Raw genomic sequence first — 15,259 nt, 5'->3', positions numbered from 1 at the left:
TAATAATGAATCCAAATAAATGCTGCTATAAATTCTTGACCTATTTCAGGCTCCAAATACATCACATTAAATATTACATTGTGAAACATTTTATTTTGGGGAGAAATATTGCACATTTAGCATTTTTGCCACAAAAAAGCTATTAAAAGAATACAAATTTAAACTTTATATCGACAGACAGATCTGAAGTTGAAAAAAACAAACAAAAAAATGTCTGAGTACCCCCCCCCCCCCCCCCCAAGGGCCATACTTGAGGAGAGCCATATATGTAAAAAACAACAAAAAACATCTATATATTGTATTGATACGCTTTGATTTTTCAGTCTCAGTGGGGAAAAAAAATAAAAAAAGCTAAGATGAAAAAAAAACATTCATTGAAATTGTGTAGGTGTACCTAATGCTGTGGCCTGCAAGATGACGGAGGTCAATGACCGACAGCCTCCCCCCCCTTCCCCTCCCCCCCCGCCACCCCACCGCCATGCCGCTCTCATTTCAGCACCCCTCTGCTGGACAGCTCCGTCCAATCAGCGGCCGCGTTTCTATCTACGTCATCATCCCCCCCTCCTCCCTTTTTAGCTCCATCTATGAGACATGGCGGAGGACATACACGACGTTAGAGGACAAGGAAAGACACGCGTGGAAACAAACAAAAACAAATAGTGGACGTCTGAGTAAAAAAAGGCGGGGGAATCGGGGAGGGGAAAAATACCCGTATGTTACCTTTAGCCACTTGTGGCCTGCGCCTTTTTCCATCATTATTTCAACGGGCCCGATGCGCTCTTTTTGACGTCATTTGACGTCACGTTAAAAAGCCGCTGCATTGCCACGTGCACGCGCAACCGTGCACGCCCCGCACCTTATATCGTCCCTCGTGCACGCCCGTGGGGAGGAAGTGTAAATCCACGCAAAAAATGCAGCAGGGGTGGGAGAAACGGGACAAAAAAAACAAAAAAAAACGCCGGTCGCGAATGAGGCGCGGCCTATGGTCGCGCGGGAGATACAGGTGCGTCACGCGTGCACGCGCGGACAAACTGCATCCGTTCAGGTGCATTTAAGAAAAAAAAAAAAAAAAAAGAGTGTGAAATAATTCCACTCACCCAAAAGGATCCACAGCGAGCAGGACGCCAGCACGAAGGCGAGCATGTCTGTCTCATGCGGGCGCGCTGATGTCCCCCACCCGGGCACACGATCAGGACCGCAGCGGGGACTGCTGCAGAGACACCGGCAAGCTGGATTAACACCGGCGGGGAGGGGGGAGGGGGGATGGTGGGAGGACAGAAGAAGAAGAAGAAGACTTTAAAAATGCAACATATAAAATCAGAATAAACCCCTCCTTTTAGTCCCCTCCTATGTGAAAAATAAAAACAATGCTAAAGGCGGTGAATATGAAATAATTGTGCTGTAAAATGTAAATAATAGATGGCCTTTTTTTTTTTTTTAAATCGAGGATGTGGTCATTTTTAGAGCATGCGCGCTGACATGGGGCAACATTGCGTCACGGTGACGTAGTGGCGTCTAAGCCACGCCCACTGAACTGAAGTAACCTCCGGGAGGGAGAAGAGCAAGTGAGCGAAAAAAGGGGAAGTCGTATATTATTATATCATTTTTATATGTGTGTGTGTATATATACATATATATATATATATATATATATATATATATATATATATATATGGATATATGTAGGTGTGGGAAAAAATCACAAGACTACTTCATCTCCACAGATCTGTTTCACGAGGGGCTCCCTCAATCATCAGAAGATTTTAATGGAAACATTCACATACAATGGTTTATATAGAGCACAGAGTGGGTGGGTACAGGCAGGCGTAAGGGCGTGGTGATTGGCTCATGTGTTACCTAGGAGGTGTTTCCGTCTGTGGTGGCGTGTTGAAATGATTTCACTGCGCTTGTTGAGGGATGACAGGTCTGGATGATATATAATAAACAGTTTCTCTTTTAAGCATAGGTTGCATCTTTTATTACCACTGTTGTAAGGTGTGCTGGATGCAAGAATTTGCCATGTTATTGAATATTCAACATTATTGTCTTTGAGGTTCCAAATGTGTTTGCTGAGTTCTGTAGAATTCTGCAAAGTCTGGTTTCTAAAGGAGGCGTTGTGATTATTCCATCTTGTTTTGAACGCTCCTTCGGTTAATCCTACGTACGTGTCGGATGTGTTAATGTCCTTGCGTGTTGCGTGTTTTTTTTCCCACACCTACATATTGCGCTCTACCACGGTATCGAGCACTATTCTCTGGATAATCCAATCAAGACATATATATATATATATATATATATATATCAAGGGAGTAGGTTTGATCTTGAGATTGGTGGGGACACAAAAGTGCTCCAAGGCAGCACTCTGAAAGTTTACTTTTTTTTTTTTTACATTAGCAATCATAATTTCACGTTATGCAGTTGTTATAAGGTAAAGCAACTTAAATGAAAGCAAAGGAGACAACTTGGGAGAGTTCTCATCTTCACTATTTAGTGTAGGGCTGTAGTGCAACTGTGCATCATACTGTCAATGAACATCAACATCAGAAATACCCCACGACCCCAAAAGGGAATAAGCGGTAGAAATGGATGGAACATCAGAAATACATTCATGCAATACAACATTGTAAATAAACATAAATGAACAGTAATAATCTTTTCCCCAACTTGTGTTTAAATAACTCACAATTTTCCCCTTCATTTACGTCCAGAGGTGGGTAGTAACGCGCTACATTTACACCGTTACATCTACTTGAGCAACTTTTGGGATAAATTGTACTTCTACGAGTAGTTTTTATGCAAAATACTTTTACTTTTACTTGAGTATATTTATAGAGAAGAAACGCTACTTTTACTCCGCTCCATTTATCTACATTCAGCCCGCTACTCGCTACTTTTTTTTTTATCGATCTATTAATGTTTGTTTTGGTTTATGACAGAGATTCAAAGTAGGAACTACGCATGCCTGCTTTTCACCAATCACATGCAGTCACTGGTGACGTTGGACCAATCAAACAAAACCAGGCGGTCACATGACCCGACTTAAACAAGTTGAAAAACTTATTGGGGTGTTACCATTTAGTTGTCAATTGTGCAGAATATGTACTGTACTGTGCTATCTAATAATAAAAGTTTCAATCAATCAATCAAAAGTGTAAAGAAAAAAAGACACTTTTTATTTCAACCGTACTTCCCGTCAAAAGCCTAAAGACTGATCGCACAGTTCCTGTCTTCACAATAAAAGCGCCGCCCCATCGCGCCTGCGCTAACAAAATAAGAGTCTCCGAAAGCCAGCGCAAACAAGCTAGCGAGCTACGGAGTTTGCCGCCAATGTATTTCTTGTAAAGTGTATGAAAACGAATATGGAAGCTGGACAAATAAGATGCCAAAAACCAACGACTTTCATGTGGTATTAGACAGAAAAGAGGAACTTTTTTTTCTCCTCCATTTGAAAATGTGGACATTATCATCAATACTGTCTGATTCCAATCAATGCAAGTCATCAGAATCAGGTAATACACCAACTTATATTCTTGTCTTCATGAAAGATAGGAATCTATGTGTTAAAAATGTATGTATATTCATTAAAACACCTTTAACATATCACCAAAAACGGCAAAATAAATAAATATACATTATATACTGTATATATAAATGTATGTCCATCCATCCATTTTCTACCGCTTATTCCCTTTCGGGGTCGCGGGGGGCGCTGGCGCCTATCTCAGCTACAATCGGGCGGAAGGCAGGGTACACCCTGGACAAGTCGCCACCTCATCGCAGGGCCAACACAGATAGACAGACAACATTCACACACTAGGGACCATTTAGTGTTGCCAATCAACCTATCCCCAGGTGCATGTCTTTGGAGGTGGGAGGAAGCCGGAGTACCCGGAGGGAACCCACGCATTCACGGGGAGAACATGCAAACTCCACACAGAAAGTTCCCGAGCCTGGATTTGAACCCAGGACTGCAGGAACTTCGTATTGTGAGGCAGACGCACTAACCCCTCTGCCACCGTGAAGCCCTATAAATGTATGTATGTATGTATATATATATATATATATATATATATATATGATATGTGTGTGAATATATGATGTGTGTGTATAAATGATATGTGTGTGTATATATATATATGTATATATGAGGTAGATCACCTCGACTTGGTCATTTATTAAGTAATTGATAAACGTTGAAAAACTTATTGGGGTGTTACCATTTAGTGGTCAATTGTACAGAATATGTACTGTACTGTGCAATCTACTAATACAAGTTTCAATCAATCAATCAATCAAATCAATCAATGCCTACTGAGCCTATGGTGCTGTTAAGTTATTGTGGCTCAATGTGCCATTTTTTTATTTTATTTTAATGTATTATTATTTAATATATATTATTGTTTTAGTTGCTTAAGAGATATTCCTGGCTATGAATTTGCTCATTGCTATTTTTATGTTTTTGTGCATTATTTGTTGCCGTAATCAGGTTACTCATCAGTTACTCAGTACTTGAGTAGTTTTTTCACAACATACTTTTTACTTTTACTCAAGTAAATATTTGGGTGACTACTCCTTACTTTTACTTGAGTAATACATCTCTAAAGTAACATAACTCTTACTTGAGTACAATTTCTGGCTACTCTACCCACCTCTGGTTACGTCTTTCTATTGCTGCTTTTGTACTGTAAATATGTTACATGAAACTAAAATTAAAAAAATTAAACGGAAAGGTGAAATCCGGCGATCTGATTGGCTGTTAACCGTGGTTTGAATATTGAGCACGGCTACTATTCTAAAGCCTTATCACAGCGTAGGCTATCACTCCGCCTCAGGCACGTATGAATGGAAGTTGTTGTCATGTGTCCATGACAACGGACTGTTGCAGTCCGTAGAAAAAGACAGCTGATGTTTTTACGATGTTAAAAAACGGACTAAAGTAGTTGAATTCACAGGTTTAAGGTTAACTTTCACCTACGGGGAGGGTTAACAATGGTAGAGGGGACTGAGCATTGACTTTCACCTGGAAAAAAAGCGGAGGAAAAGACGAGATGCAGTGCTAATTTGGAGCTAACGTCTGGATAGGTGGGACTGTTTTTTCCACAGTGAGGAGTGACAGCGGGGACAGCCAATCACACGTAAGTTAGCATGAAACCGGCAACCAATCAGGGAACGATATTTAGGTTAGAGGCGGGACTTCTAGCAGAGACCAACATTTAACCCTTTCTGTGCCATAATCATTGCCTAAACATTACGGGCAGCGCTTGTATTGACAGTGACTACACAGTAGCGGCTGGATATTGGTAAGGACGTGTCCCTACCCAATTCTACGCCCTTGATATATATATATATATATAATCTAATAATATTAAAATGTGTATATACAGTGGGGCAAAATATAATTTAGTCAGCCAGCGATTGTGCAAGTTCTCCCACTTAAAATGATGACCGAGGTCTGTAATTTTCATCATAGGTACACTTCAACTGTGAGAGACAGAATGTGAAAAAAAAATCCAGAAATTCACATTGTAGGAATTTTAAAGAATTTATTTGAAAATTATGGTGGAAAATAAGTATTCGGTCAACCATTCAAAGCTCTCACTGATGGAAGGAGGTTTTGGCTCAAAATCTCACGATTCTTTCCTTAACACGGATCAATCGTCCTGTCCCCTTAGCAGAAAAACAGCCCCAAAGCATGATGTTTCCACCCCCATGCTTCACAGTAGGTGTGGTGTTCTTGGGATGCAACTCAGTATTCTTCTTCCTCCAAACACGACAAGTCGAGTTTATACCAAAAGGTTCTATTTTGGTTTCATCTGACCACATGACTTTCTCCCAATCCTCTGCTGTATCATCCATGTATCCATTTTGGTACAAACTCAACTCGTCGTGTTTGGAGGAAAAATAATACTGAGTTGCATCCCAAGAACACCATACCTACTGTGAAGCATGGGGGTGGAAACATCATGCTTTGGGGCTGTTTTTCTGCTAAGGGGACAGTACGATTGATCCGTGTTAAGGAAAGAATGATTGGGGCCATGTATCATGAGATTTGGAGCCAAAACCTCCTTCCATCAGTGAGAGCTTTGAATGGTTGACCAAATACTTATTTTCTACCATAGTTTCAAAATAAATTATTTAAAATTCCTACAATGTGAATTTCTGGACGTTTTTTTCACATTCTGTCTCTCACAGTTGAAGTGTACCTATGATGAAAATTACAGACCTCTGTCATCATTTTAAGTGGGAGAACTTGCACAATCGCTGGCTGACTAAATACTTTTTTGCCCCGCTGTATATATATATATATATACGCACATATATATATATATATATATATACACACACACATACATATATATATATATATATATACATATATATATATATATATATATACATACACACACACATAAATATATATACACACACATACATACATATATATATATATATATATATATATATACACATATATATATACTGTATAAATATAAATATATATACACACACATACGTATATATATATATATATATATATATATATATATATATATATATATATAGCCTACAGTCATATAACTTGGTATGTGACACTTGTTAAAGTTAAAGCACCACTAATAGTCACACACACACTAGGTGCGGAGAAATTACCCTCTGCATTTGACCCATTCCCTTGTTCCACCCCCTGGGAGGTGAGGGGAGCAGTGAGCAGCAGCGGTGGGCCCACTCGGGAATCATTTTGGTGATTTAATCCCCAATTCCAACCCTTGACGCTGAGTACCAAGCAGGGAGGTAATAGGTCCCATTTTTATCGTCTTTGGTATGACTCACGACCTACCGATCTCAGGGCGTCACTTGGCATGTACCACTCGTTAAATGTTAGCATGCAAACGATAGCAAATTAAGCTAATTTGACCCTTTTTTTCTATTTCCGCAGCCATAAATACCCCTTTGAGTGGTAAAACTTGGTATATGAAACATGCTGACTGCTATCATGCTATCATTAGCACACATGCTAAGTGTTAGCATTTCTACTGTACATGCTACTGTTTTAGGCTAGCTTTGTGGCTCATTTTGTAAAGTTACACCTAAAACTCACAGATTCAGACACTCGGCACCATATTAAAAGTACGGCGGCCCCCGGCCAGAGGTCCAGGGCATAATTAGCGTATTTCCTTCAATTGCCGCAGGGCATATAGTATGCGCCTGCCTTGAATTACTGCCGGGTCAAACTCGCAACGTCACGAGTGACACTTCTCCTGTCATCATTTTCAAAATGGAGGAGGCTGATTTCAATACCGGTAATTTGAAATTGCATAAAGGGAAGAAGATTAAGAGCTAATCAGTAGGATTTAAAGTCCAAACTTACATAACACTCAAATTTTTACTGCATACCTTTGGTAAGTGCCGAAGTGAGAAGAGGTTTTAAAATAATTAGCGCATGCTTACTTTTACCGCATGCCTTTGGTAAGCGCAGGAGTGAGAAGAGGTTTTAAATTAATTAGCGTCCCAGCGGCAATTCAAGGAAATACGTTATCAGGCCCATAAAAACTGTTTTTTTTAATTACTTTAATTTAATTTAATAATTCAATTTAATTTTCAAGTCATATTATATTATTGTATTATTGTTTAACATTCCCACCCAATGTTAAACACGGAAGTGAGCAAACTATCAGTATTTGCTCAATCATGTATAAAGGATAAAAATTGAATAACATTTGATTCTTCAACTCCTTTTTGATGTAATTCTATATAATAAATAAAGTAAAGCAGAGGTTCTCAACAGGGGTGTCAAACTCAAGGCACGGGGGCCAAATCTTTTTAATGTGGCCCGGCCTATTATTTTAACGTAGTACGCCACATAATTTTATAGTGGCACCCCAAATAATTCCACATAATTTTATTGTGCCTTGCCACATCTTTTTTACTGTGGCCAGCCGCATAATTAATGTGCTCGGACAAATCTCACCACTTAATTGAAGTGGCTTGTAAAAGGCTGGAAATTAAAAAAAAAACTTTCACGTTCAAAATGTATTTAAGCAAACAAAAGGCGCGCACAATGGCGGAGAACAAAGACTTGCACCAAGGCAGAAACTATGAACAATAAACAAAAACTTACTTGGCATGGAACTGTGAAACATGACATGAAGCAGAGTGGAGGTAACATGGCATGACGTGAGTAGAGGTATCGAGGGCGAGGGTTGGTGATGTTGCCAGGCTGACTAGCTTGCAACTGTGGCTAAAATAATACTGTGGTGATTAGTGAAAACAGGTGTGCGAGTGCAAAACGTGAGACAGGTGCGTGACATGAGGACAGGTGACAACTAATGGGTTGCTATGGTGAAAACAAACAAAAGTGAACGAAGAATCCAAAAACAAAACATGATCACACAGACATGACAATATGTAAATTACATATATATATATACATATATATACATATATATATATATATATATATATATGAGTGTGAGTGTTGTCTGTATATCTGTGTTAGCGACTTGTCCAGGGTGTACACCGCCTTCCGCCTGATTGTAGCTGAGATAGGCACAGCGCCCCCCGTGACCCCAAGGGGAATAAGCGGTAGAAATGGATGGATGGATGGATATATATATATATTTAAATACATATAAATACATACATACATATATTATACATACATATATATTATACACACATTTACATACATATATATATATATATATGAGTGTGAGTGTTGTCTGTATATCTGTGTTAGCGACTTGTCCAGGGTGTACCCCGCCTTCCGCCTGATTGTAGCTGAGATAGGCGCCAGCGCCCCCCGCAACCCCAAAGGGAATAAGCGGTAGGAAATGGATGGATATATATATATATATGTATACATACATATAAATACATACATACATATATTATACATATATATATATATATATATATATATATATATATATATCCATCCATCCATTTTCTACCGCTTATTCCCTTTCGGGGTCGCGGGGGGCGCTGGCGCCTATCTCAGCTACAATCGGGCGGAAGGCGGGGTACACCCTGGACAAGTCGCCACCTCATCGCAGGGCCAACACTGATAGACAGACAACATTCACACTCACATTCACACACTAGGGCCAATTTAGTGTTTCCAATCAACCTATCCCCAGGTGTATGTCTTTGGAGGTGGGAGGAAGCCGGAGTACCCGGAGGGAACCCACGCATTCACGGGGAGAACATGCAAACTCCACACAGAAAGATCCCGAGCCTGGATTTGAACCCAGGACTGCAGGACCTTCGTATTGTGAGGCAGACGCACTAACCCCTCTGCCACCGTGAAGCCCAATATATATATATATATATATATTATATATATATATATATATATATAAATATATATATATAATGTTTTTTTTAAGCCAAAATGCATCCGTTCTCCCTTTTCTGTCTACACACTGTGTCTGCTTGTAAGTACTCCGTGTGTGTGTGTTGCCGAACTTGCTCCTCTGCTCGTAAAACCAGCAAAAAATGGGCAGCATGGTCGAGTCGCCAGAAGAAAGCCATTTCTGCGCAAATGTCACAAAGTATCCCGCTTACATTACGCCAAACAGCACAGACACTTCTGGAACCAAGTAATTTGGAGTGATGACACCAAAATTGAACTTTTTGGCCACTCGACCATGCAGCCCATTTTTTCCAAGTGCCTCCTTATTGTGCATCTTGAAACAGCCCCACTACAATTTTTGAAAGGCTCATGTGTTTCAGCTGAAGTTATTTGTGGATTTTTCTTTGCATCTCGAACAATTTTCCTGGTTGTCGTGGCTGAAATGTTTGCTGGTCTACCTGGATTCCTCATTTTCTACTTCTTAATCAGCGTTTGAACACTGTTGATTGGCATTCTCAATACATTGGATATCTTTTTATACCTCTTTCCTGTTTTATGCAGTTCAATTACCTTTTCTCGCAGATCCTTTGACAATTCTTTTGAATTCTTCATGACTCAGAATCCAGAAACATCCGTGCAGCACTGGATGAAAGATGCAATAGTCTGTCACACGCCCAGAAACTCACTAACCTTTTATACACACACATTAATTACATAATAACAAAGACAGTTGAGGATTGGAACCTCGAATAGCCATTCAAACCCGTTTGTGTCAACTTTTGTGCATGTTACCAAATAGAAGTCACTGGGGTATGTAAACTTATGTTCAGGGTCATTTGGGTAATTTCTTTTGTCATTTTGATTTAAAAAGAGTAAACACAGTTGTTTGGTTAGGTTTTAGTTTTTCCTCTGTGTCTCTGTTTCCTGTCAGCGCTTTTATTTTGGTTATTTCCTGCTTGTCTTCCCCAGCTGCGGCTGATTGGCACCTGGCCACACCTGGTGTCAATCAGCCGGCTATTTGAACCTGTTTTGTTAACTCTGCTCAAGCCATTTTTCCTTTGTGTCACAGTAAGTGTTTTTGTTCATAGCCAAGTTTGTTCTCCGCCTTGTGCACGCCCTTTTGTTAGTACCCTTGTGTGTTCTTGTTTTAGTGTTTAAATTAAATCATGTTTACCTGCACTTTGCCTGCCACCTTCTCTGCATCTTGGGGTTCGTCACCAACAAGGTTTTTGTGTTATTCATATTCTCTGAAGAATGGCCACGAAATCATAAATTCTCCCAGGGTATGTAAACTTATGAGTACAACTTACATCATGTTTATATTTAACATTACATGTTATTGTGAATGTTACTACATTACTTATATACTTAAATCATGTATATATTGCATGTTATTATTAATGTTACTGCATTACTTACAGTATATAAATACATCATGTAAATATTACATGTTATTATGAATGTTACTACATTACATATATACTTACATTATGTAAATTATACATGTTATTATGAATGTTACTACATTACATATATACTTACATTATGTATATATTGCATGTTATTATTAATGTTACTGCATTACATACATACTTACATTGTGTAAATATTACATGTTATTATGAATGTTACTACATTACATATATACTTATATCATGTCTATAAAAGGATTATGGATGTTTTTTAGAGCGCTTTATAGGCGGAATAGAGACTCCCGTTACCTGACTTTTGCTAACTTTTATTTATGATTTAGAATGCTTAAAAAAGAAAAAAATGTGTGAATTGGAAATGAAAGGCAAACAAAAAGTGCAGTTCCCCTTTAAATAAACCAATAAAAAAAAGAAAATAAATACATTCAAAAGTGTGATAATTATTTAGTACTTGGTATTGGAGGTGAAAAAAGTATCTAAGTTGTTATTGCAAAACTTTTATTTGTACTTTTGCATGATGGCAGTTTAGCAACAAAGTCATGTGGGGGAGAAATCCAAGCATGCTCATGAAAAAAAGTCCATGAAAGTCCCCCTCTTGCACTCAGGTGGACTGTCGGGAAGTCCCTGAAGGCCCTGAATATTAGGGACTTACTAAATATACAAACTAAATATTAAGGACTGAATAATATGACTGAATAAGGACTAAATAATAAGGAGTGAATAATAAGGACTGACTAAATGTACAAACTAAATATCATAAGTGAATAAGGAGTGAATTTAGCACTGAATAATAACGACTAAATAAATGCATTTTTAATAAGCATTGAATATAAGGACTGAATAATAAGGACTACATAAGGACTTATTAAAAACTGAATATTATAACTGATTATAAGGACTTAATACTAATAATGTAATAAGGTCTAATAGATAGGCCCCAGCACCCCCCACAATCCCGGGAGGGACAAGCGGTAGAAAATGGATGGATGGACAGGGGTGTCAAACTCATTTTAGATCGGGGGACCAGGTGGAGAAAAATCTACTCCTAAGTGGGCCGGACTGGTAAAATCACGGCACGATAACTTAAAAATAAAGATAAATTCAATCAATCATCAATCAATTTTTATTTATATAGCCCTAAATCAGAAGTGTCTCAAAGGGCTGCACAAGCCACGACATTCTCGGTTCAGATCCCACATAAAGACAAGGAAAAACTCACAACCCAGTGGGATGTCAATGTGAGAAACCTTGGAGAGGACCGTAGATGTGGGTGAAATTTTACAAATCATAATGTTGTTGTTTTTTTTTACACTTACATGTTGCGGTTAACAGTATTCAATCTATATTTGTCGTTATTTCTATATTATGAATAAATTATGTGGTAATGTTCATCAGTCAACTCATTGGTGTTCATTTTCAATATATCAAGATACAAATAAATATATCAAAATCAAATTACAGGATGTTATTTATGTAGTTTGATCATTTTTCCTCGACCGGTGCACTAACATCATGCGGTTTATTATTTTTTGTTTTTTACATAGGTAGCATCAGCTACAAAGATACAAAGAATTGCTATTGTGACATCTTGTGGACACATGGAGAACAGCAGTTTCTTTCATTTAAAAATTTCAGGTTCAATTTTTTTTTAAGATGATAAAACCTGTTCGCGGGCCTGATCCGGCCCTTGGGCCGTACGTTTGACACCCCTGCCCTATATACTAGGATTGACTAAATATACAAACTAAGACTTAGACTTAGACTTCCTTTTATTGTCATTCAACATTAAACTTTACAGTACAGATAAGAACGACATTTCGTTGCATTAGCTCATGGTAGTGCGGGATAAAAGAGCAATAAAGTGCAGATATAAATAAATAGATTACTGTACGGATAAATATATTGCACTTTTGCATATGCATCCACGTTTATGGATGTATGTTTTATTTTCTTTATATTCCAGCGAGTTAATCCGTTTTTAATTGAGGGGATTATTATGATGCGTTCAAGAGTCTTACGGCCTGAGGGAAGACGCGGTTACAGAACCTGGAGGTTCTGCTACGGAGGCTGCGGAACCTCTTTCTAGAGTCCAGCAGTGAAAACAGTCCTTGGTGGGGGGTGGGAGGAGTCTCTGCAGACTTTATGAGCCCTGGTCAGGCAGCGGCTTTTTGCAAACTAAATATTAAGGAATATGACTGAAAGAAGGAGTGAATTTAGAACTGAATAATAGTTCAATACTTAATAAGGACTGAATATCAAGGACTAAATAATATGACTGAAGGACTTCTTAAAAACTGACTTGCTGTAAGGACTTAAAATAAGGTCCAATAATTTAAATTAGTAATAATAAAGCCTGAAAGGACACAGGTTGAGTGGACTTTCCCATGAGACAAACTTATAACAACAATCCGGAAGAGAAACCAGTAGCTTTCAAAATTAGAATAAAAATAGACAGAAGTAGATACACAAACCCCATTTCCATATGACTTGGGAAATTGTGTTGGATGTAAATATAAACGGAATACAATGATTTAAAAATCCTTTTCAAGCCATATTCAATTGAATGCACTACAAAGACAAAATATTTGATGTTCTAACTCAGAAACTTTATTTTTTTTTGCAAATAATAATTAACTTACAATTTCATGGCTGCACTACTTGCCAAAGTAGTTGGGAAAGGGCATGTTCACCACTGTGTTACATCACCTTTTCTTTTAACAACACTCAATAAACGTTTGGGAACTGAGGAAACTAATTGTTGAAGCTTTGAAAGTGGAATTCTTTACCATTCTTGTTTTATGTACAGCTTAAATCGTTCAACAGTCCGGGGTCTTGTTGTCGTATTTTACGCTTCATAATGCACCACACATTTACGATGGGACACAGGTCTGGACTGCAGGCGGGCCAGGAAAGTACCCGCACTCTTTTACTACGAAGCCACGTTGTTGTAACATGTGGCTGGGCATTGTCTTGCTGAAATAAGCAGGGGCGTCCATGATAACGTTGCTTGGATGACAACATATGTTGCTCCAAAACCTGTATGGACCATTCAGCATTAATGGTGCCTTTACAGATGTGTAAGTTACCCATGCCTTGGACACTAATACACCCCCATACCATCACAGATGCTGGCTTTTGAACTTTGCGCCTATAACAATCTGGATGTTATTTTCCTCTTTGTTCCGGAGGACACCACGTCCACAGTTTCCAAATACAATTTGAAATGTGGACTCATCAGACCACAGAACCCTTTTTCACTTTAGATGAGCTCGGGCCCAGCGAAGCCGGCGGCGTTCCTGGGTGTTGTTGAAAAATGGCTTTCGCTTTGAATAGTAGAGTTTTAACTTGCACTTTCAGATGTAGCGGCTAACTGTAGTTACTGACAGTGTTTTTTTTTAAGAGTTCCTGAGTCCATGTGGTGATATCCTTTACACACCGATGTCGGTTTTTGATGCAGTACCACCTGAGGGATCAAAGGTCCATAATATCATGGCTTACGTGCAGTGATTTCTCCAGATTCTCTGAACCTTTTGATGATTTTACGGACCGTAGATGATAAAATCCCTAAATTCCTTGCAATAGCTCGTTGAGAAATGTTGTTCTAAAACTGTTCGACAATTAGCTTACAAATTAGTGACCCTCACCCCATCCTTGTTTGTGAATTACTTAGCATTTCATGGAAGCTGCTTTTATACCCAATCATGGCACCCACCTGTTCCCAATTAGCCCGCACACCTGTGGGATGTTCCAAATAAGTGTTTGATGAGCACTCCTCAGCTTTATCAGTATTTATTGCCACCTTTCTAAACTTTTTTGTCATGTGTTGCTGGCCTAAAATTCTAAAGTTAATGATTATTTGCACAAAAAAAAAATGTTTATCAGTTTGAACATCAAATATGTTGTCTTTGTAGCATATTCAACTGAATATGGGTTGAAAATGATTTGCAAATCATTGTATTCTGTTTATGTTTACATCTAACACAATTTCCCAACTCATATGGAAAAGAGGTTTGTAGAAAGGGTAAAAGATACAAACCCTGTTTCCATATGAGTTGGAAAATTGTGTTAGATGTAAATATAAACAGAATACAATGATATGCAAATCATTTTCAACCCATATTCAGTTGAATATGCTACAAAGACAACATATTTGATGTTCAAACTGATAAACATTTTGTTTTGTGCAAATAATCATTAACTTTAGAATTTGATGCCAGCAACACGTGACAAAGAAGTCGGGAAAGGTGGCAATAAATACTGATAAAGTTGAGGAATGCTCATCAAACACTTATTTGGAACATCCCACAGGTGTGCAGGCTAATTGGGAACAGGTATGTGCCATGATTGGGTATAAAAGCAGGTTCCCCAAAAAATGCTCAGTCTTTCACAAGAAAGGATGGGGCGAGGTACACCCCTTTGTCCACAACTGCGTGAGCAAATAGTCAAACAGTTTAAGAACAACGTTTCTCAAAGTGCA

General features: G+C 38.5%; 1 protein-coding gene across 1 annotated transcript in view; it reads right to left on the bottom strand.

The window, feature by feature from the left end:
• acsl6 (acyl-CoA synthetase long chain family member 6) overlaps window positions 1-1,229 on the bottom strand; it is a 100,685-nt gene extending 99,456 nt beyond the window's left edge. The window contains exon 1 of the mRNA XM_061890561.1: window positions 1,098-1,229. Coding sequence (XP_061746545.1) covers window positions 1,098-1,143 — 46 coding nt within the window. The 5' untranslated portion in view covers window positions 1,144-1,229. The remainder of the gene's footprint in view (window positions 1-1,097) is intronic.
• Between the last annotated feature and the right edge of the window lie 14,030 nt (window positions 1,230-15,259).

The sequence above is a fragment of the Nerophis ophidion genome, linkage group LG28 (assembly GCF_033978795.1).
Source record: "Nerophis ophidion isolate RoL-2023_Sa linkage group LG28, RoL_Noph_v1.0, whole genome shotgun sequence".
In the NCBI taxonomy this organism is placed as follows: Eukaryota; Metazoa; Chordata; class Actinopteri; order Syngnathiformes; family Syngnathidae; genus Nerophis; species Nerophis ophidion.
This window is presented reverse-complemented; position numbering and strand designations above follow the sequence as displayed.